At 31.7% G+C, this 25643-nt stretch overlaps 1 protein-coding gene across 1 annotated transcript; it reads left to right on the forward strand.

Annotated features, from left to right (window-relative positions):
* The first annotated feature begins 284 nt into the window (after nt 1-284).
* LOC136987761 (small ubiquitin-related modifier-like) lies at nt 285-24784 on the forward strand. Its single transcript, XM_067285522.1, has 5 exons — nt 285-380; nt 471-533; nt 18895-18972; nt 19038-19109; nt 24138-24784. The coding sequence occupies exons 1-5, from the start codon at nt 363-365 to the stop codon at nt 24195-24197; spliced, it is 291 nt and encodes a 96-aa protein (XP_067141623.1). The 5' UTR covers nt 285-362; the 3' UTR covers nt 24198-24784.
* Nucleotides 24785-25643: the final 859 nt, after the last annotated feature.

Here is a 25643-nt window from a genome sequence, read left to right on the forward strand (position 1 = left end):
AGCTAGTAATATGTCGTTTATATGAAATTTTTATGAATTCTTCAGAATAATTTATTATTTTACAAGTTAATTATTAATAAACTATTCCAATTCGTTAAATATTACAATCTTAACTATTAATAATTATATAACATCGAATTATTAAAAGTTTTATTTTTTCAACAAATAATTTTATTTAAATCCTCAAAATTCAATTACAATAATTATTTTATAGAAAAATAAATAAATAAATTATAAGGTTTAAATTTTGAAAAAATAGCAAAACGTAACCAAGAGCAGTTTGTCGTCTGATTTCCTGTTTGCGCCATCTGTCGGCCGGCCTTTTCATTTCTCATTCGCATTGGCGTAAGGTAGAGTTCAAAATGGCCGATCAACATCAGGTGAATTAATATGAAAATATTTCTATTAGTTACTTTTAACGAAAGTTTTAATAATTTTATAGACGTAATAATAAACTATTTTAAATTTAGGACCAAAAGCAAGAAGGTAACGATTCCGGATCGGAATATATAAAGCTTAAAGTCGTTGGACAGGTAAGGCTTAATTTTTAGGCTTAAGCAATTGTTTATGTTTTTGAATATTTACTCTGAAGGGGAAAGGCTATAAATGCTTATAACGAATTTTGGAGTTATTAAAGATTACGATTTATATAAAAAGTTACCATTTAATCAAAGTGATGATGTTTATAAGTTATCATCAATAGTAATGAGATACATTAACTACTTGGGTAAGATGTGAACTCTGAATCAGGAATTTGTTCCCTAGAGTTAGAGACCATCCTGTACCCACAAAAAAGTCAATGGGATCATACCTGTACATGCGATCTTCTGCGAGATATTCGTCTCCAGTTTTTAATATGAATCAGTATACTGTCTCTTCTTCAATCTTCGTATAGGTCAAGGTGAGCAATAGCAAGTCTTGGCTGACACTTCATGTGTAGTTGTGTGCTTCGGTGTGAGTGACAGTGAGTACCTCGGCACTCGGGTGGGGAAAGCTGCTGCATTCCCCAAAGACTATATAATGTCGAGTGTGCTGCTCAAAGCCAGCATAGTCGTCTGGACCAAATAGTTAAACGTGACAATCTTAGCGGAGCGACGTAACTTCCGACTGCATGTGATCCAAAAGTAGGCTGATTTAGGGGGCCGTATCTTGTTGAAGATCACACGTAGAGGTGTGGTTTCTTTGACTTTTTTGCTCCTATGGGTATGGTCTATGGCTGTGATAAGGTCCCAACCATCTCATTTGGAGTTGTAATTGTACTGTACTGCTGTTACACAAAGCAGTAAAATTGTTAAGATCTCTAATAAAAAGTAAATTTAAATTGTTTTGATTTAGAGAAATTATATAAAGGAACTGAGAAATTACATGGTAAGCATTCAACATGTTTGTTTTAAGAAAAAAATCTTTTCGTTAATTATTGTCAACACCATTGACAAATCTAATATTAATGTTGTTGACTTAATATAAATTAAATGATTATTAATATATATACACATGTGGATATTAATGCTGTGTAATAATGTGAAGTTGTTATATCTGGAAGTTGTGAGATGTAGTTAGATTATATGAAAATGGATCATGTATTTACTGTGAATGATGAGTTTATGCAGCTTTCAAATTAGTCAATTTATAAAGATAATTATAAATCTTAAGAAATAGATCATTTGTCACTTTATACTTCAATTTTAAAAATCTTGAAGTCATTAATTCTATAATCTTTTTTTCATGTGGTTGCTACTACCAATTTGGCATTTCTAGCTTTTCTACTGTTTTCCTAAACTGTATAAGCCTTGCTAGAGACTATACAAGACTGTATCTATCAAATTGTGGATCTGAATTCTACTGGACGTTTTGGCTTTGTCTTTTTTTTAAATATTTTTTGAGTTGAAGGCACTGTAATTCTGAAATAAATTTTCATTCACATGTCATAAGTATGATTACTGGATATTCAATAAAAGTAAATATAATCTGATCTTATGAATTGAAATTTAAGACTGTGATGTTTATTTTATGATTTTTGAATTATTGTTATTGTCATTTAGCAAATCAGAGTAATGGAGTTTCTGAAAGGACGGTAATGACTAAGATACAGTTTTTTTTGTTTTTTTTTTCTTTTTTTTAAATTTTGTACAAATGACAATCATCAATCAGTTGTATTAGCTAAGTTTCTTAGTTGTTAGAATAATTTCTTTAAAGGCATATGTAGAATTTTAGAATATTAAAATATATAATTAATTGTATAATTATTTTTAATTTTTAAAAATGAATATACAGTTTAACCTGATTATAATGTCATTGGATGTAACGACAACCTAATATAATGTCAAATTTTTATCGGTTCTATGATTTTACTATACTAGATAATATTAAAAACCCACTTGTAACGACATAAAACCCTGTTTTAACATCATATTTAGAGCCATATTTACAAAATTAGATTACGAATTTTATTTAACAAAGAAAATACAGTACATGTACTACATGTTCAGTTTTTAGGATCACTTTACTTCCTAGAATGACTGTGGGTGGTATTCTCACCACCTGACTTTGGTGGGGTGGGGTTTGTCACATCTTTAAATGACCTGATGATCAGGTTAGACTCGTTATCATGGCGATGTCGTGTAATGACATGTTTGTTTGTTTGTTAAGTTACGGCAACGCAACACTTGGGTGATCTGCCTAGGGGGATGGCTTCAGGAAGGTCTTTTTAAGGGTAAGTGACCCTTATTCAGGCGTTACAGACGTGGAGAAAACCCGGAAAACTCCACGTGGCCAACCCGTTCTGGCGAGGTGCAAACCCATGACTGACCTCCCAGTGTTCAGGGAATGGAACCGCTTGGCCACAGATGGGCCTGTAGTGATGTGATTGAATTGGTAACGGATGCTGCTGAGGAAAGATCGTAGAAGACCACGATTGGCTAAATTTTAATTGGTGGCGCATGTGTCTCAAGGAAGGGCGAAACATCACACCATGTGGCGGACCTGGAGACCTGGAGTAGAGCTATGACTAGCATAGCTGCTGATTGGCCAGCCAGTGGTCCACCAACTATATAAGAGTTGGATCCATCTTGCTGACTGAGTTCTAATTTGTTATGGATGTACAGAATGGTCGCCAATTGTGAAGCTGTTATAAATTTTAACTTTACTCTCGTGTTGTACAGTAGTTTAGCACCAAATCAGGTGAAATGGCTAGCTTAAAAAGGAAAGCTTTAACATTAGACTGCAAAGTAGAAATGATTAAAGCAGTTAAAAGTGGAAGAAAAAAGGCAAATGTATGCAGAGACTTTGGTTTAGAAAATTCTACAGTGTGCACAATAATAAAAAACAGAGAAAATTTTGAAAAGTTTTCAAGGTGGCAAGGGACAAGTGAAAAAAAATTAGTTATGTGAAAAAGCCAATATTAATGCAGCTTCAATTAAGTGATTTAACCAATGCAGAAGTTCCAACTTACCACTAAATGGACCGATACTAATGGAAAAAGCAGAAGAATTTGGACGACTACTAGATGATACTAACTTTAAATGCTCTAATGGATGGCTAGACCGTAATTTATAATGCAGATGAAACCGGGATATTTTACAAACTTTCACCAGATAAAACATTTAAATTTAAAAATGAAAAGTGTGTTGGTAAAAAACTTGCAAAAGATAGGATAACAGGTTTTGTTTGTGCTAATATTAATGTTACAGACAAAAGAAAACTCCTTGTAATATGAAAATCAAAGAATTTAAGGTTACAAATTATATAATTACAAAGCCAACAAAAAGTCATGGATGATGTCTGAGAATGTGAAGAAGAAATTCGAAAATGGGATAGAGAACTTATTGGTAAATGAAAAAAGTTTCACTCCTTGTCGATAATTGCCCAGCACATCCAATTTTAGAAAATTTAAAGAGCATTAAACTTGTATTCCTTCCTCTGAATTGTACTAGCGTACTTCAGCCAATGGATCAAGGAATTATAAGAAGCCTCAAATCTCATTTCAGAAAAATTCTTTTACAAAAAATTATTACAAATATGGAAGATAACAATAAAATGGCAATTTCTTTATTAGATGCAGTTGATTTTTTGGAAAAATCTTGGTGTAAGGTTAGTTCGCTAATAATAGCAAACTTTTTGCCATGCAAAATTGTGTAATAGTCAAACAGCTATTACATTTATGAATGATGACATTCCTCTATCAGAATTAATTAAAACACTTCAAAGTTCAGAAAACGGCAAATTTTTGTCATCTGCTGCTACTGAATATGGGAATGTAGATGAAGATTTAATAACATCCGAATTTTATACAGATGCAGATATTGTTGAGTAAATTAAATCTTCAGACGAAAAAAATGTGGATGATGATGAAGATGAAACATCAGACAGAGAAAATGCAGTGCCGTCAACCAGGGAAATGCGTAATGCAATAAGATTATTGAAAATGTTTTAGGTCTTGGAAAACTTCATTGGAAATAATGAACAAGTCTATGATTTAGAAAATGACTGATAAACAATTTTTAAATGAGAAATGCCTACAATCTAAAATAGCAGACTTTTTTTAAAGTGAATATTGTTAATAATTGGCATGCATTAATTTAACTTTTTGTTGCTTTTTGATTCGACATTGTTCTCAAAACCAGAAGTACCACCATTATCGAAACTTGAGACAAATAAAAATTTCTTATAAAAGTTAATTTTTGAAATTTTTAATTACATTGTTGTAAACTTAGACATAATAATGTAAATAAAGTTGATTTAAACATTTAGTTTGCACTTTAATACATACGATAATAAATTATTATTACCGTAATAGATACAGTATACTGTATTACCATTAAGAAATACAATAATTTTATGGTATTACATACAATGTTAAATTAGAATGGATTTTATAATAGATTCTTAAACACACTTGGTACTTTATACGAGACTGAAATTATGACCCGCAGATAACGACACTGAGTTATTATAACATCAAAAAAATTGCCGGTTCCATGGACGACGTTATAATTGAGTTAAACTGTATATAGAATACATAAAAGATAAATTTTAAAAAAGTAGGTAGATGCATCTAGTAAAAAATAAAAATAATAATCTGCAGATTTATATGGAAATTTAAATTAAAGGAAATTATTATTAAGGAAGCTAATTCAGGAACATGATTAGAACAAGCTTTATTGATGCAGCAGAACCTCAGCTTTTACAATGTGATTAGTTTCTGGAAAACTGTTGCTAAATGATTGAACACAGAAACCAGGGATTGCTCTGGAAAATTTAAAATATTTCCAACCATTCATCAGTTTAAAATTTTTTTTGCCACCTTAAATTATTTATCACCGCCAGTTTTACTTACTAATTAATGGAGGTTCTGGTAGCCTTATCGATTTGACACCTGGAAAGCAAAAGTAATATGCTAAGCTGTCACTTACAAGGAGAGAATCAGACATTCGGGTCTTTGATTCAGATGAAATCTGATGAGCACATAGCCTTAAGCACAGACAGATTTTTGTCCAAAAAATGGGTCTCTGAAAATTTAGGGTTTAGCTTATAGGTATTTGAAAGTTTCACATTTCTGGGCAGTGATAGTCAAGTGGATAGGACACAAGACACTGGAGCTAGATGATGTGGGTTGAAAATTTTAATTTAGCTTTGCTTTTTTTTTTTTAATGTGAAACATTATTTTATTTTACCACATTATCAGCATTATTATTACTATTATTATTCCTCGTGTTTACAGCTTATAAAATAAGAAATTAAAAATTGTGACGTCATTTCTTGTTTAGTGAAAACAAGTCTTGTAGATTATCTCTCTTAACGTTGTTTAATAAAATTTTTATTTTTTCATATTTATTTTAAGACATGATAGTATTATGATATTTAAAGTGTAGCAAATGTAAGTTCATGAGGAAACTGTTCATTATATTAACAATTAAAAAAATAAATGCTGCGACTATGCTACCCTGTTTTTGTATTGCTTGTCTTTTACATCCACGTCCTGTAACATCTGAAGCTTATTCGCTTATGAGGACATAATATGTAAAATATGTAAAAATAAATGTGAAGAAATAAAAGTCTTAATTAACGACGTAAAAGAGTTAAATACAGAGAGGCTTGTTTTCACTAAACAGGAAATGACTATATCACACTTTTATAATGCTTTGCAATTATTTTGTAACATATGTTTTCGGTCCACCCTAGGACTCCACCTGAAGAGGGTCCTAGGGTGAACTGAAAATGTTTGCGATATGTTACAAAATAATCGCAAAGCATTATAAGGTTAGTTTGATATATATATCAATACTTTGTTTATTGGATGGATTTTACAGGAAATGACATTATAAGCTTTAAGCATGTAATAATAGTAATAATAAAGCTAATGATGTGGTAAAATTATAAAATAATAATGTTAAAAAACAAAATTAAACTGAAATTACAAAGATTCAAACCTATCTCGTCTAGCACCAATGCTTAGCATCTTATCCACTCGGCTATTGCCTTTCTTTGTGTTTTCTTGGAAAAATTTATTTACAGAACATTTTTATATATATTTTTGCAGTTCAGAAGTGAGACATATTGCTTTTGCAGTGCAAATGACTGTATAAATTTTGAAACAACATTACAGTTTTTGTTTTGTTGAATTTAAGAGAAAAATATACAATACTAGCAGGTAGGCCCGGCAATGCTTGGGCAAAAGTAACGATAGTGAAGATTAAGATTATTACGTGATAGTAAACCTTACCTGTTTTCACAGAATGCAAGAATTGGGTCCCCCTGTTTCTGGACTAATTAGAGAATTTTTAGATGGATCTAAAAATATGTTTGATTTCCTGCAAAAACGAAAAAAACTTTATCTGCGTCTTGCACGTAACACTTCCATTGTTGACAATTCCATTGTTATTAACACTTCAATTGTTATTTAACACTTCCATTGTTACTTAACACTAAGCCTTAATCCAGTCCCTCTCCCCGTGGGGAGGAATTTCGAAAAATCCCTTAGTGTGCATTCTTGTGGTGTACCCTAACTGTGTACCAAATTTCAACTTTCAACTCCTAATCATTTGGGCTCTGCGCTGATTATTATTATTATTATCGACTCGTCTCAGTTATATATATAGATAGTTAAGTTAGTTACATTCCAACAATCATTCTTACAGTTTGTAGGATTATTAGTTTGTTTGTGTTTTCGGAGACTTGTTGTTTTCCATTTTCCAGCAATTTTGCTTTTTCGATTTGGGTTACTTTCTTTTATACATTCTTGTAGTCACTGTAAGTGGTACTTTAATTTTGCAGTTGTTGTTTCATTGATATTGTGAAAATATGCAGTGTTTCTAGTTTTCCAAATTGCTTTCAATGCTGGGTATTTACTTCTTTATTTTGCAAGTTATGAAGACATTGGAGCTGGTTTACATTTGTTGGTTTTTTGATATTCCTGAATTTTTCTAAGAATTTTCATATCTTTATATATGGGTGCATTAGAGGAAATTGTGCTCTAGAGATTCTGTGGTTTGGCATATGGAACAGTTATATGTGGAAATTAATTTTTTGTGTTTTTTTTCCCCAAGCATTTGTAAGAAGGCAGTTATGATGGGTCTGCCCATCATAAGTGCCTGAGCGGACCCATCATAACTGCCCAATGTTTTGGCATTGTTGCTTATTTCTAGTTTCAAAATAGTTTTGATTACGTTGTTGTTCAGGTAGTAGATTGTTGTTATCCTGTTTCAGGGTTTTGGAATTTAAATATCTACCAGTTTGTTATATAATTTGTTAGGTTCTGATGACAGTATCTCTTCTTCAGATAGATGCTCTTTTAGCACACTGTAAAACCAGATTACTTCCTGCAGGATTACTGGGAGTTTCGATCTGTCAGTTATTGCTGGTGAAGACACTAGTATATTTGGGATGTCAGATTGTATTTGTGCTTTTGCTAAACCCACACGAGTGTCGCTGCTCAGAGATGTGAAATTTTCAATGACTTATAACACGCTAAATTCTCGAGGTACATTTTTGGGAAAAGCTTGAGAAGTGGTTCCTATTATTTGTACAAGAAGCTGTTTGTGTTTAAGGCTACATGCTCACCAAATTTTGTTTGAATCAGAGACCTGAACATCTGGCTTTCCGCTTGTTAGCAATAGGAATCATTTTTTAATAATTTTCAAACGAATAATTTTAAATAACACATTTGATCACAATGTCTAAACAGTATTTCACAGCTTCTGTTATGTTAAAATTTTCATTTTACTCTATTGAAAAAGATCAAAGTGAAAAAAAGTCACCCCAGATTTTCTGTTGGTCGATAAAAAAATCCCCAGTTTGCAAATGCCACGTGGCATTTGCAAACTGGGGATTTATAAAACTGTCTTCAGTTCTCAACGTCACTTCTACTTTTCTGCGTGAATTGCCTCATGACATTACAAAATCTCTAGGTGTGTGATGCACAGAACTTTTATCACACTGGAGGTTGCTTTCTTCTGTTTTTCCTGAAATGTGATTTGTGATTCAATTTTTACTGAATGTTGAAACAAGCAGACTAGGGTTTTATCACCACTTGCTATTGCCAGTATTATATTTTTATCCCACTTTAATAAAAATATTGCCAAGTGGCAATTTTGGCACTATTCAGTGCAACCCAAGAAACAATAACAAGTTAAATGCTCAAAATTATTGGTTTAATGTTTACAGAGTATTTTTGACTCTTGTGAGATACATTAAGGTCTAATTTAGACTTTTTGAAGAATGTCAATGCTTTTAAACTGAATATTCTTAAAAAATCTTTAGGATAAATTCAGTTTTTTAAACAACCAGGTTTATAATGTGGTCATTAAGCAAGTTATTGTTAATCAAATTTTGATTTTCCACAGACTCACAAGTATCATTCCTTTGTCAATATATTCTTCAAGCAATGTTACCAATTCAAAACCTAATAATTTTTCATAACTACAAATGAAAATTCTTGCTATTTCCCACCACATTTTATCTTTAAAAGTATCAAAAAACACGGCCTCATTTCTTAATACTTTTATTGTGTATAATCTTAAAAAAATATAAAATTTTCTCTCTATAAAAATAAATAATTGTATTTCTCATGGCATATCACTATAAAATATTAATTGAAAGAGGAAAATTAATATTACAAAATATTTTAGAATATTAAATTTGAGACTGTTTAAAGAAAAAAAAATATCATTTTAATTGGTTAATGCAGTGTGTCAAAACTTTACAATTGATAGGCCACAATATTTTGTATATTGCATACATAGTAAAAGTAGTTTAAAATTTAAAGTTAAGTTCGAGTCTATCCATTTATAAATGGATAGACTTGAAAATGTATATTTTTGTAAATAGTCTTAACTTCAAATTTTAAATTAAAAGGTATCCTGAGTCATTATGAAAATTGTTCTAAAAGTAGGCCTATTTCTATCATTTATAAGTGATATGTTAAGTATGTTTATGAGCCGGATTTGGTTCAGGAAGACTAGGTTCTTTTGCACCACTGAGTTAATGTATCTTCTCTTTTTATGGAGTGTTTGCAGTAGAACTTGGAATTAAATAATTCTGTTATTTACCCATAGAAAGATGAACGTAATCACATTTACTATGTAAAATATTGCCATTATTACTAGACAAAATAATCACATAAAGCACTTATGTGAAGGAATTTGTGTGTTACTGCTAAAGAAGTAACAAGTGTTATTTCTTTAGCAGTATAGCAGCAAAGACCTAATTATTTGTATTTAAATTTAATCCTCAGTAGGCTGCGGAACAAAATAAATATGTGTTTGGTAGAATGACTACAACCGAAATTAATATCAAATCTGTCAACTTATTTCTATCAGAAAACTTGTGCATTACAAAATTTAACATACAATATATATATATATATATATATATATATATGTATTATACAGGGTGGTGTGTAAGTTGTGCACTGTAGGGTTTAACTTTTAACTATATTTAAGTTGTTTTGCACAAATATCTCAAGAAGAAGTTTTCCAATAGATGGAATGCCTAACCCACTTCCTGGATCTTATCCTTCTTGTAGGAGCATTTGAAATCAGTGGTGTACCAGAGTTGGCCATATACCCTCGCCGAATTGAGGGATGTGATAACCAGAGAATGTCGTAATATCACTCCCAAGCCATTTAGATGTGTCAAACCATCCTATTATCCCTGGATACAGGCCTGTATAATAACTGAGGGGGGTCAGTTTGAACACTTAGGAGAATAACACTATGTGCATGATTTATGGACCATCTGTACAAACTTTGCTTGACAACTAATGAAATGGTTGGGATAAATTTCAAAACATTTTCAAACTTGAAAGTGAATAAATCTATTGTTATTTTTTAATATTTACCTTTCTAGCAGAATTTAAATATTTTAAAAAAAATGAATTTGTTTACTTTTCAAGGCTAATTCACATTATAATGGGTACAGTTTTGTATATTCTGTATTCACAACAAATTACTCATAATGCAATGATACAAATTCGAACTTAACATAGAAAATGAAAGATAAATTACCTATAAAAATATATTTAAAAAAAGAAAAATAAAAACAAATTACTGACTTAAGCAAGAAATTTTTTTCACATTAGAAAAATCCTGCAAAATTTTCTAACAGATAATCAGTTTCCTGAAATGTGGGAAATTTCCTGACAAAATTGTCCACAAGATGGGAATTGTAATGACCACATGTACACTATGGGCTATGCAGTATATATGTATGTCATTTTCCTTCCATTTTAGATTAATTCAATGTTGTTCTATTAGAACTTTAACATTTTCTTAAAATTTATTTGTTTTCAGAATAAAAATAAAATTTGGTATATTTTTAAATTTTCAATTTTCAAACAAAATCAAAATTTAAGGCAGGATTACTTCAAAGTAAACCAAATTAAAATTTTTTATTGCTCTGAGAAATCAAAACTTACAGTTAAAAGAAAATAATATTTCAGTAATAAATATTTACCACAATATAAGAATTATTTGAAATAAGAAAACACTAGAACAGATGACGAAGATGATGTATAAATATCAAAACATGTACAGCAGTAATTATGTATTTATGTATGCAAGTCATATTAAACATTGGCATATGTATTTATAACAATATCAGGAATTTAAAATTCACATAAACTTCACTTAGGATGCTACAGTATTGCTACGAAAAATCATTGTATTTTAGAATTTATTTTTAATATAAAACTTAAATATTTTTCATTATTTCATCTAAATTGTAACAGCGAGGAATATAATTTTTAATTTTTTTTTACTTCAAATTTATATTTTATTTAAACACAATTTCATAATGGTTTTAAAATATTTCCTTTTGTTGGATAAAGAAATTAAATGTATCTTTATAACAAAACTAGCAATGGGGCCATCCAAGTTAAATCAAAATTTATTAAAGACACTATGGTCAAATTAGGCATTTTCAAAGAATCAAATAAATAAATACAAAACAAACAAATAACAAGATAAATAAAAATTAAGTTACAATATATATATATATTTTACAACAAAGGGTAGCATTAGAAAGGAGATTAAGATGTTTATGAATCAACAAATCCAATAAATCTTGTTATTATCCAAGTTATTTCAGTGATAAATCAATTGATAGATGAGAGCAAACTGTCCTACTATATGCTTAATGGCTGGTGGAAGAAAATTGTGTGTCTTTTAGAGTTATAGTGAGATGGTCTATGATACATTTTTAACAGATTACTGATATAAGAATTGTTTCTACATTGAATAAATAATTTACAGGGATGTAGCCAGAAACACCCAAGGAAAAAGGCTGCAGGAAAAGAAGTTTTCAGATCATAAATTTAATTCAAATTTTGTGCAATTTTTTTAATTAAACATGTGTCCTAGTCAAGCAATGTATAGAACACAATTGATGTATGATCATGAAGACATAGGAGCACTTTTAATAACAAATTAAACTACAATCAGTTTAGCAACTATTTCAGTCTAATGCACTTATTCTTCTTATGTATCCAGTGATCAATTGCCTTTTGAAAATTAAGTGTCTATACAGGTTTCCCTTCTACAATGATTCTCATAATAGCAGCTTAAGTGATTCAGCACATTGGTTTTTACAATCTTCATTTGTGAAAAGATTCATTCACAAATAGCAGTGTGAAGTAGAATAACTGTAGCTTTGAGTTATTCTGCACATGTTTGGAAATAAGGTTTTGTAAGTCACATAACAGCACAAATACAGGGTGGTTATAATTAAAGTTACCCTACTCAGCCCTGTATAGAGCCTGTTCTTGCTGACGTATTTTGATCAAACTTTGTATATACGTTATATGGACCATGGTAAAAAGGAAAATGCAAAAAAAATATTTAGTTCAAATTTCTACCACCAGGTGAAAAAATGGTACATGAAAAACAAGAAACACAAAATGGAAACATGCAAAAAGGTTTTTATTTACAACATTTATTCAATGTGCAATCCATTTGCATCAATCTCATCTTCAAAGTGCCTTAAAGTGTGTTCAACAGTAGCCTGATAGGTTTCTTAAGGAATTGCAGCAACATGGTGTGTTATGCTTGCTTTCAATTCAGGCAGAGTCCATATGCCTTCTCTATAGACATGTTCTTTCAGATATCACCACAACCAAAAGTCATAGGGATTCCAGTCTCGAGAACGAGGCCAGGCATTTGGTAAACTTCTCGAAAGTACCCAATCATCTCCAAATTTGTCATGAAGCAGTTCCTTCACTTGTCGGGCAATATGCAGTGTTGTTCAATCTTGCATGAAGACAGCAGTCTCTAAACATCCTCGTTATTGTAAAGCAGGAATGATGTGATGCAGCAGAAGTTCGCAGTAACGGGCATCCATCATAGAACACCTTTTAGGGCCTCGAGGTGTGATCTCCTTAAAAAAAAAGTGGCCAAGAATGAAGTCAGAAGTGAAACCACACCAAACAGTGATATACGCAGAGTGCAGAGGCTGTTCATGCACAACATCAGCTCTTACATTATTCCATATGTGACGGTCCTGAGTATTCACTGCTCCATCTAGGGTGAAATGTGCGTCGCCTGACCACAAAATGCTCCATGGCCATGCATTGTCAACAGTTATTCTGGCCATAAACTAGCAAGCAAACTCTGTGCGTTGTTCTGGATCTTGAGGGTGCAGCTTTTTGCAACACATGGATCTTGTTTGGATACCACTGTAAAATGGATTGCATAATTTTTGAACTGTACATCAAGGAAGAGACAAATCACATGACATCGCTCAAGCACTTGCTGAAGAATGTTGGGAAGTATTTGCTCTGTCAATCACAGCAACGGTGACTTGTTCCACAGTTTCATTTGAAATCATTTTCTGACCTCTTCCTGGTAATAAACCCAACTCTCCAGTCTCTTCAAATTTGGCAATCATCTTTCCTCAAACCATACCCTGACAAATTTAGATTTTAAAAAAAATTTACAGATGGAAATTTTACATGTATCATCACCAAGGGACACCTCTTTTTAAAATCTACATTTTCCAGCACCTGTTTTCAGTAGATAAAAGCAATCACACCTCTAAAGAAGGTATGGATGGATTCAAGCAAGACATCTGTATGTTACCAGTTCCTTTCTAAGAAATTATTTATAATTTTAATTGGATGTGTTTTTGTGTTTTTTAAAAGGACTTTTTGTAACTTCCGGCGACAAGTAGCCTAAAAGAAAGGTCAGTTGCCGAAAAGTGTAGTCTTGGAACACAGAGAAAATAAATGGTGATCCCTTTTGGGCAGATTTTGTCTTCATTTTTATTAATCTAATTCTAGTGTTTAACAAATTGCCATCTTTTATTACAGCAGGATATCTGCACTCTCCAGTTTGTCCATATGTCCCACTGCATTTGGACATTCACAAACATCCTGCAGAGGGGAAAGTGTATGTGCACAGTGTGGAACTGAAGGTCATGAGAGTACTGAGTGTATCGTTCCCCCCCCATGCTGTGTGAACTGCAAAGACACCCAGCCTGCCTACTCCCGGAAGTGCTCTGCATGGCAAAGAGGAAAAAGAGATATGATGAGTGAAAACCCTTAACAATATATCATACCTAGAGGCTTGTTGCATGGTCACTTCAAGTGCACCAATGAAACAGAAGACATTTGCTGCTGTTTTAAAATCCCCTAAGACCCTGTGGAGTTTAAACAGATATTTCTGTTTCTCCAAACAAATATCTCACTTGCCATGCTAAATGTTTGCTGATTCCATCTAAACAAACAGCAGAAAAGGAAAATATTAGGATAAAAACACGAATCATTGTTGCTGCATGATTTACATTGACTCAGGCTTCTTCAGGCATTTCAGGCTTTGATCTTGTCTGAACCTAGTTCTCACTCCATAGTGATTAAAATTCATAACTGATTTGCCATCTTTTTGCAAGTAATTTCTCTCTAAAATTTTGTTGGGTCCCAGGCCATGTAGGTATAATAGGGAATGAACAAGCTGACACAGCTGCAAAGTCAGCAAGTCCTTTACAGCATTTGTTGCCTATTGAATAATAAGGATTGAATGCCTATTGAATAGCTTTAAAGTGACTTAAAGCTATTCATTAAAAATTGACTAGCAGAGAGATGTCAAAATGTGCAGAATGAACAAGTCCACAGTAAACTACATGAGCTCAAACCATTGATAGAAAATTGGACACATAATAAACAGTATGATTGGAAATCTGAGTTTATCCTTAGTTGTTTGAGGATTGGACATACTTGGCTGACTCATCAATACCTTTTGAAGGGTGACATCCAGCCAGTATGTCAGTATTGTAATTGTATTCTAATTGTTAAACACATACTGTGCAATTGCTTTGCTTTTGAGAAGAATCGTAGACAACTTTTTAGAAATGCAAGTTTCACTGAGATTCTGGGCCAGAGGCCAAACCTTGATAAGCTACTGGACTTTTTGAAAGTCACTAATATGTATAAACAGATTTGATTATTTATTTTTTAGTGTTATATATATCTTGTTTTGTTAATTTTTACTGTTTTGCACACTTGTTATTGTTGTTTTAGTTAATATTATATATTACATGTATATTAAATCTCACAAATTTACCATATGATATGGTGCAGCTTGACCTAATTGCCAAAAAACCCCAACCAACCAATCTGAAAATGTGGAGATTTGCAAAAAACTTGGAGGGTTAAATTTGACACAATTCCAATACTTCTTGTTATATATACCGTATTTTACGGACTATAAGACGCACTTTTTTCTTCGAAAAATTGCCTCCAAAATTCAGGTGCGTCTTATAGGTATTTTTTTTAAAAATTGTTTAAAAATTAAGGTGCGTCTTATAGTGCGTAAAATACGGTACATAACAGCCGGGAAAGTAAAACGCTCATTTATTCAATTAAAATGAGTATACCAATGAAACAAATTTAGTATTTATGCATGTCAGACAGACAAAATATTTTAAAATAAAGTGTTTAATAATAAAAGCAATTATTAATTATATTTTAAATAATTCTTACTATTAATACATCTCATGTATGATCATATAAATATAAAATATTGAGAATCAAAACCATTTAAAAAACCAGACACTAAAAAATAGTATGGAAAAAAGACATAAAACTTGTATTACAGAGTCCACGAAGAAAAACATTCATTGTTTATATATTGTTGATTTTTCCACAAGGTATATTAAATTAACATTACAAGGATAAGTTCCAGTTTAAGTAAAATTAATTATGGCAGTCAAAACATGTATGGTCAAGCCTCATCAGTGGATGAGGCTTGACCATATGAAAGTGAAATGCATTTGGATTGTATGAACTTATTGAAAATGGAGCTATTGGCAATAAAGATTTAGTTTTTTTCTTCGTTACTTGTTTGTCTGCCTAATTGAATCTCTAGAAGTCGGATAAAAAAGAGTATTTTTATTTGTTTTAGTCTGGAAGTAATCTTGTCTTTATTTTTAGAATTTACAATTTTTTAAGAATATTACCGATCCCATTGTTTAAATTTTATGAATATATTTACTGGTTAGTTTGTTGTTAGCAGTGAGATGCTCTATGGTGGTTTTTGTGAATTGCATCTATGACAAGTCATTAAACAGTTATTTTTAATGAAGAAGTTAATATATGTTAAGGTGTTAGTAATGACATTTGTGAATCTAGCCCTGAAGGTAGGCCAATATTGTGATTGTGTACTTCTTGAAACACAAAGTCAACCAACATGGCAACAGTGAGTAATCTGATGTTACAGTAACTGTATGGCCATTTTGATTTTCTAATCTTGATTGCTGAAATTCTGTACCACATCATTTTTTTTTTCCACTATGAAGAGGTTTCTGATGTGGTTCTTGATTAGTTTGACTCCAGTATCTCATGTTCCATTTATCTACATTGCCACACAATGTACAAATGGAACATTCAGAATGTTCATTTGACACTATAACTCACTGAATGAGATCTGGCTGCTGTCACGAACTGAATGGATTGTTTGCAAAAAGTTTTTCTTGCAGAACAATTGCGGTTTGGCAGTTGGTACTTAATGAATGCTTTTATGAGTGATAATTTGAGTCTGCGTGCACAACATCTGACTCAGTGACGCAGCACAGACACATACTGTTATAATCATCTGGGATTTTGTAGGCTAGCACTCCTTATGCCTTCAATGTTTTTTGGCTTCCATACTAATCTTGAGCTGCCTACAGATCTTTCATCTGCTGCAGAAGCTGTACTGTGTAACTTATTTACCCAGTTTTTTATACATTTGTCTGGAACATGGACATGCCACCCAATGTTGAAATGATGTCTAAATTTCTGATAGGTCACTTCTACAGAATTTTTGAAATAGTAATTACATTATAAGCACTACACACAGAACAAGCAAGAAATTTCAAAACTACAAGAAAGCAAATGATCATTGTCAGGCTAACAATTAGCATGATGATGACTGTTCAGCATAGATGAAAATGTTTACTTTTTTGTAGTTTTGTAATTTCTCGCTGGATATTTGTTATACATGTAGTGGTTATTTACATACACCCAATTTGAGTAATTGAATTTAGTAATTACATTATTTCTTACGGGAAAAATTCCCATAAGGAATAATGTAATTTAGATTAATCCATTCTTGACCCCCAAAAATAATATATAAAAGAATTTTAACCAGAATTTATCTCAAATTTAACAAGAAATTTACAAGCCTAGCAAGCATAAATCATAAAAATAAAACCAAAAAATATCCATATGAAATACAGAGTGGCAAAATATGCCTATTAATTTTATTGGGTTGAACAGAAAGCTTTTGTGTATTTTTTTAACAGCTGTTAAAAAATACACAACTTTGTGTGATTTAATTATAACAGTTATGGAATTTAACACATTATTGCTAATAAGTGATTGTATACTTTGCTTAGAAGGTTATTTTGAACTTTATGTTTTGTTTGAGTAAAATTGAGTTGAATTGGCTGCGGATAAAATGTGTATCTGGCATATTAAGCTATTTGAGTTTTGGAAAGGATACAATGCTGTACAAACCATAAAAAATATTCTTAAAATGTATGGGAAAGATGCACCTAAACTTTGAACTTGTCAAATATAGTTTTAAATATTCTGTTAGGGAAATTTTAAACTAAAGAATACAAAACATATGGGGTGCCAAAAAGTTGTCGTTGAAGAAAAATTGCAGGAAGAAATTGTTAAAAATTGACGAATAAGAAATCATGAATTACAACGAATCTTAACGTGTCACAGACATGTATTGTTGAAACACTTCATTGATTCTGAATAGTTGCAAAACACGATGATTGGGTTCTGCATGCATTAAATGAAAAATACAAACTGATCAAATATAATTTTGTCTAATGAAGGTAGGCAGTGCTAGGTTTTATTGTATTTTTAAATTAGTTATTCGTTTTTTCATCATAAAAATTTTTTTATAGATGACAAAATTAAAGTTAATATAAAAATATTTGTTATTAATTGAAAATTTGCTGTAGCAGGTTGTGTTTGTTCACTTGAGTATTCAGCAATTTTTTTCCTTGAACATGTGTTCAAATACTGAATTGCTCGAGTTCAGAGTATTGTGTATACTGAAATACTACCGTAAATTATGTGATTAAAATGATTTGGACTAGAGATACGTGGCCACATTATCATGTAAAATTTAATCATTAGAGCCGCCGCAAACTACAGGAAGCAAGAGCTAGCGTACTCTCGGTCGCGCTCCTAAGCCCCGCCTTTTTTCCCATGATGCTATGGGCCATTTTTGCTAGGTAAGCTACTCGAGCACGAAGCAGCCGCAAACTACACAACGTTTGCTCGCGTAACTAGTCCACATGACGTGGAATCCAGATGTGGATTAGCTATAGAACAAAGATTTTATTATAGCCTATACTTGTCAGTTTTCGTTCCGTCAGTTATTATAACGGAACCTATCTGTCAGTTTTCGTTCGGAAACGGAATGGGAAAAATATGCCTATTAGTTAAGCCTAACTAGGCTTAAGCCTATTTATAATAACTATTTTAATATACAATGTTTATACCATTTTCTTTTCAATACTGAATGTATTAATCATGTAATTTACGTACATCGATAAAATTCTATTATTTCTTTTTCGACGTGAGGCATGTTTATGTAGTCATCCATTTTCCGCTGCTCTCTCTTGCTAGCGTAATGCTCTCGTTGTTGAATTCTGTGAACAGCGAGAGTACTCTCGTATCGCTGCTCTAGCAAAGGAAAAACCATGTGAGCAAGAAGAGAGGGGCGGAGCCTTTGACGTCATCGGTCGTGCTAGGGCACGTTTGCTAGCACTTTGCTCTCGCAAAGTGCTAGTTTGCGGCGGCTCTTAGAAATAAATTAATTTAATATAGAGTATTCTAGAAGAAAAGATTGACCTGGAATGGAACTCGAACATCTCTGATTTATATGCATTTCTTACTCTTTGTAGGATAGTAACGAAATTCACTTCAGAGTTAAAATGACCACACAAATGGGAAAACTGAAAAAGTCATATAGTGAAAGAGTAGTAAGTATTTTATATTTAGCCATTAATTTTTAGAAATTACTTTGTTAATTGAAACTATTTTACAGGGCGTTCCAGTCACATCGCTTCGTTTTCTTTTTGACGGTAGGAGAATAAATGACGACGAAACTCCAAAACAGGTATTAACTAACAAATTTTAAGTTTATTTCGACGTGTTAATTTCTACAAGTTTTTCTAATGCTTATATTTTCCATAAAACCAAGGTTAATTTTATGACTTTATTGATTATCTGAGAGAGAGGTACCTTTGGTCATTTTAAAAGTTAAACTTGAAACATAATAAGGTAATAGTATGAGACAGTAAAATACAATGTTCTGAATATGAGTACAACGTGGTTTTATTTTCAGGAATTCTGATCATAACTTTACTCAGCCTACAGTAGTATTAAAAGCTTTGTATAAAAACTGAGAGAATGACTTATAGATTTAAATTTATAAGTGCTTCTCTCAGTCATGCTCTTTCTAAAATTAAAAAATTTTCTTTGAAACCTATATTAATACTGATTAAAGATAGTTTATTGATAAGGAAGCTGGTTAATGAGAGTTGTATTTCCAAATCTAACTTAAATTTTAAGTCAGATATAAAAAGTGTGACTGTAAATTACAAAATGATATTACTTGGTATGGATATAATTTTAAACATATGAGATGATTGCAATTAAAGTACAGTAAAACCTGTCTATGGCGACCAACCATGGTTCCTTCAAAAAGTGGTCTTTTAGACTGTAATACCGTATTTCCGCACGTATTTTGCTTTTTAGCCATATCTACTAAGCAAAACTCGAGGTGAGCAAAAATAAGTGAATTTTTTTTAACAATAGAGCTATCTATATTGATATTCTTATCTGATAACTCAATTAACAGAAATCGTCATGATTTTATAATATAAGACAGTTTAATACCAGTATTTTAAAGATTAATACAGTATTCGCATTTTCTCGATTATAATGCACACTTTCTTTTTTTCCGATTATAATGCACACTTTCACACTTTCTTGATTAATTCAACTTGGTTCTTTTTGTTCGCTCCTCAGTTACATGTATTATGCGTCATCAATATAGAAGCCCGTGGTATCTCTCCACCACTTTGGTTTTGGTTTTCGTCAGTTTAATCTTATTTTAACTTTAAAAATACTGTATTTTTTAATATTTTCTTATGTACAATAAAAAATGATCAATTAATAATAAAACGATTTTATTATTTCTTCTCATAATACGATTTCATTACATCAATGACAATTGCGGAATCGAAAAAGGAAGGTTGCCTGTAAAACTGATTTTTGCGTTAACCCCGAGTTTATTGTTTTTTGAATATTTTGTGTGCAAAAATTACTTGGATATTATTTTTGTAAAAATATCGTGGAAATAAGGTGGGTTGATACAGAAACTATTTATCGCACATGTACTTTATATGAGCTTCGAAAAAAAATAAATTTTATCAAATGATGAGATCAGCCGATTAATTGTAACATGTACAATATTTTATATCCCTAAGGAAAATACTGCAGATCTATGGTAAAATAAATTGCTGCTAATTGCTGTTAAGATAAACCATTTTCACTTTCTCTGATAACTTACACAATATCACTTTGCATTTCTTTCATTTTTCAGACAATTTCGAACAAACAAATGAATTTCCTTTATTGCTAGACTAATTCATTAACACCTGCACCTAACTTCAAGGGTCGGAGAAATGTCCGAGGTGGGTTTAAACGAGTTTAGACTAAGGTGTGTTTCAAATTTATACGGACACGAAAAAATTAAAGTGAGACACAAATTTGCTGCATTAAGTGACAAATGTTTTATTAAAAATAATATGGATTTACATGTTTCTACACTGCAAAAGAAGAATTTTAATCAAACATTAACATTTTGTCACTGAAAATAATGTTTATGAAACTCTTATACAAAAAAACTGTTACATATTTATCCGGACAGGCACTCATTTTATGACTTAAACAGAATATTGTTTAGTTTCAAGCATTGAAATATGCAAATTAGCTTACATATCTAATTGTAATACAAATTCTTTATGTTGTTCAACGTTCTAAAATGGGTAGAACAAAGAATTTATCTGATTATGAAAAAGGGAAGATTGATGCCTATAAATCACAAGGCAAGTCAATAAGAGAAATTGCAGCATATATAAATTGTCCAAAATCAACTGTTGGTGATTATTTATCAAAAAGACGTGGCAAGGATGTACCAAAATTCAAGACAGGTCCAAAACCCAAGCTTACTCCTCGAGATTGTAGACAAATCATCAAGGTTTTTTCCACAAAACAAACATCAGTAAGAAAAATAAAAAAGAATTAGACTTGCCTTGTAGCAGCACAACAGTGTGGAGAGTTTTAAATACATCTCCAATGTTAAAATTCAGAAAAAAAGCCGTAATGCCACCACTTTCATTAAAGCACAAAAGTGACAGACTTGATTGGGCACAAAAACACATGACATGGTCCGAAGAATGGATTGAAGTTTTGTTCAGTGATGAAAAAAAATTCAACTTAGATGGTCCAGACGGTTGGAAGTATTATTGGCACGATTTAAGAACTGAAAAACAAATTTTTTCAAAACGCCAAATGGGTGGGGGATCAATAATGGTGTGGGGTGCGTTTGGATTCAACGGAACCACAGATTTAGCATTTATAACTCAAAGAATGAATTCAAAGAAGTATCAAGGCATGCTTGAAGATCATTTATTGGAAGCTGGACCAAATATTTGTGGACCAAATTGGATCTTTCAACAAGACAATGCCCCTGTGCATGCCTCTAAATCAACAAAAATGTGGTTTAAACGTAAAAATATTAATCTGATGACATGGCCTGCTAGAAGCCCTGACCTGAATCCGATGGAAAATCTTTGGGGGATGATGGTTCGTACAGTTTATGCCAATGGAAAGCAGTTTTCCACAATTCATGATTTGAAGGCAGCAATTTCAGATGCTTGGGATAAACTTAAGATTGAATTCCTTCAGAATCTAATTGAAACAATGCCTAATCGAGTATTTAATGTAATTAAGTTAAATGGTGGTTACATTGGCCATTAAATTGTAAGAAAACTTTGCAATTTGAAACCTGTCCGGATAAATATGTAACAGTTTTTTTGTATAAGAGTTTCATAAACATTATTTTCAGTGACAAAATGTTAATGTTTGATTAAAATTCTTTTTTTGCAGTGTAGAAACATGTAAATCCATATTATTTTTAATAAAACATTTGTCACTTAATGCAGAAAATTTGTGTTTCACTTTAATTTTTTCGTGTCCGTATAAATTTGAAACACACCTTAATTCATTACATTAGGAGGGGGAAACATTGTTGAGATGGGTTTGAACAAAAGTCTAGACCAGATATATTCACGGAAGTGGTCGCTTATTACAGTTGTTGTATGTTGTTTCGGACCAAAAATCGACGCCCACGGTTGCGTTACACAGATGGTCATTTAATACAGGTAACTTATATGAAGACTCTATGCATAAACTATTCCGTGCCAGAAATTTTTGCCTGTTTTGACAGATGCCCATCGAATGCAGGTGGTTGCCTAAGCAGTTTTTACTGTATTTCTATTCACTGTTTACTGATGTCGACGAAGAGATTTAACAATCCAAATGCAAACAAATCTTGATATGGTGACATTTCTATAGAAAAAAAATTGGTACCAAAGTTCACCATTATTACACTTTTGGCACTGAAAGCAATGAAAAGCAGTTTCCTTTGCATAAACACATGGGTTGCAGTCAAGTTTTGGGTACAGAAATGGCCACAACTATTGAATGACATTCTTATCATCTGCAATGACCTTGCTGATATGCAGATTTCATGTGAAACTGTTTTACAAAAACATTGGTAGTGTTGTAGCTGTTTTGATGGTTTCATCATTAAAAATTTTCATTGATAATTGACTTCACAAACTCTCAGGAGAATAATTATTTGATTTCAGGAGGATGTCTGGGAGTTCAACCTGATTGAGGGCTCAGACTTATCATTTCACAAGTCATTGAAGATATTATGGCAGTTGTTGTTGAACAGTCAATGAACAATATTGCAAATTTCAAATAGTGCATATAAAGTGTCACAGCAATTGGATATGTAAAGTTTAGTTTGAGGCAGAAGACTAAACTTTATTTCAGGTCTTTGATTTGGCCTCTTGGGTGAGATGCGAGGTACATTCAAGTTATAACACCTCCGATTTTTTTTCTCGGGACTGGAAACAGATAGAAACATGCAGATTGTTTTAAAATACGCATGCACTCGTGAATGCATGACAGAGATGGCAGAACTGTACGGCACACAGAACTCTAGTGGTAGCGGCGAGAGTGCAGACTGTTTTTGATACTTAAAATAGCAACATTTTCATTACAAGAACAGTGTGTAATCATTCGTTTTCTCCATTTGAGTGGTGTGACACTGATTGAAATTCACCAGTTGAGCGAGACATGTGGTGATGGTCTTCTCGTCTAAATCTTAATCGTCTAATTTTGCACTTAAAAGTTGTGGCTTATTGAGGACACATTACAAATTTGACTGCCTTAAAAGACACTATCATACTGTATGTGAGAAGCATCACAGAAGGCCAATTTTGGTTGGTTATCAAACACTTTGTCTTCCTTCGCCTTCAGAATGGAGATCATATTCAGCATTACTAAGATCTCTGTATAGCATTAATGGCTTGCAGTGTCAAAGTGTTATAATGGTGAATTTTGATACTAATGTCTTCTACATATCACAAAATGTCACCATATCAGATTTGGTTGCATTTATACTACTAAATATCACTAGACAATATTGAATAGAGATACTTTAATTATAGTCACTCTGTACTTTGTGTATATATTAGTCAATAAGATTGCTTTATTTGTATTGTCAATAATAATGCTTTATTTCTAAATTGTTGCTTTAAAATTTGTAGATTTATGTTGTTTTTGAATGTGACTAACAATACCCCTTTTTAATTGCATTGAGAAAATAAATGCATCATCTCATGGCTACCAAACAGTATTTTTTATAATTTAGACGTAATTGCATGCCACAAGTTTATCAGTAGTACTGAAATTTTGTGATTAATTTCCCCATGAAAACTTGATTATTTTGTATAGTTATATTATTAGACGAATGGCATAACACATTCTTACAAATTCTTTTCAGCTGGAAATGGAGAACGACGACGTCATCGAAGTGTATCAAGAGCAGACGGGTGGACATTAGCATTTTACGTCGGTTATAGGTCCATTTGTATTTTAAGAGGCCTCCATTAATTTTTAGCTCGCAGAGCTGAAATAAAAATATGAATTGTTTAAATAACGAAAGATTTATCTTACCTTCCACAAATATGGCAAGAAAGAGTACATTTTCAAAGTGGATGTTGCATGGGACTAATTTTTTGTGCCCATTGTTGCTGGCAAATCTAAAAATTAAAAAAAAAATATATTAATAATAATAAAGTAAGATAAACTATATATTGCATGCTTATTCACAGAGGTCTGTGTTTTCGGATCATGATCATCCACATTAACTTCACAGAATGTTTTCGTTTTAGAAGTCGGATGTTGTCTCTTTTATGTAAATAATCACAAGTACGATTTATTTCATAATGGCTCATCATGCAGTTTCTTTACTTTGTTGCATAATTTTCTTTTATTTTGCTCTGTCATATTGACAATTTTTTTGTTTGTTTCCCTTTTATCATCGTAGTACTGTAAACCAAATAAACTGTCTGACAATATCTCCGATATCATTTTTTTATAAACGCAACATGAATTTAGAAAAATAAAAAGAAGTACTTTAATGGTTGATGTTAAGTGTAATTTTTTTTTATATTGAACATGTATAAATAAAAGTTGTATGTGTAATTTTTGTATGAACTGGTTAATGTCATAAAAGAACGTCAATGGATGAAGCAGATTCTTAATTTTTTGCTCGTGTTGGACGGCTTGAAACAAATACTTCTAAGATAAATGATGATAGAAAGGTCTTTGGACGGTGAATAGTTTAAGATTTTCAGTTGAAATACTGGAAAATATTGTGGGTGATCAAATGAAACTAGAACTCTGGGAGTTTGGCAATACCACAAGAAGGCTGTGCTTATGCTTTGCAGTGTCTGACTCGAAATGTTGCCAAAATTCTTGCATTACTACTTGCAAACTTGCAAATTCTTTTATTTGTATTATAAGATACATAATCACTAGTGGTAGAGAAATCTTCCTATACAGAACAATGCTGTCATGTTTTTATAATATCTAATCATTAACTTGTAAAGATATTTTTAATGTGAAATACGTATGCCCATTTTACCAATTTATAGTATGTTATATTGGCAATAATTTTGTGTATATTTATTTAACCCGGAGGTAAAAATTAGCTCTTTGTATTAATGGTATAAAGTACGAAGTTCATTAAGAAAATGACAAGTAACTAAAAATTAGAAGTTAACTATTACCTTTGATATGACACCCTTCAGAAGCAACATATTGCTTCTGTCGGTTCTTCTGTGTCTGGGAACATCTTGTGCCAATGAAAAACTTGAGCTAGGTATAAAACTATCCTCTTTTTGTATTCTTCTGTTGTATCAATTCAAGTGAAACCATTAAATTTCATGTCATATTTTTTGTAGTATAATCATGAGCTTAAGAAACAACAAAATAAGTTGCAACA

The sequence above is a fragment of the Centruroides vittatus genome, unplaced genomic scaffold (genome assembly GCF_030686945.1).
Source record: "Centruroides vittatus isolate TY-2023 unplaced genomic scaffold, ASM3068694v2 scaffold_2707, whole genome shotgun sequence".
In the NCBI taxonomy this organism is placed as follows: domain Eukaryota; kingdom Metazoa; phylum Arthropoda; class Arachnida; order Scorpiones; family Buthidae; genus Centruroides; species Centruroides vittatus.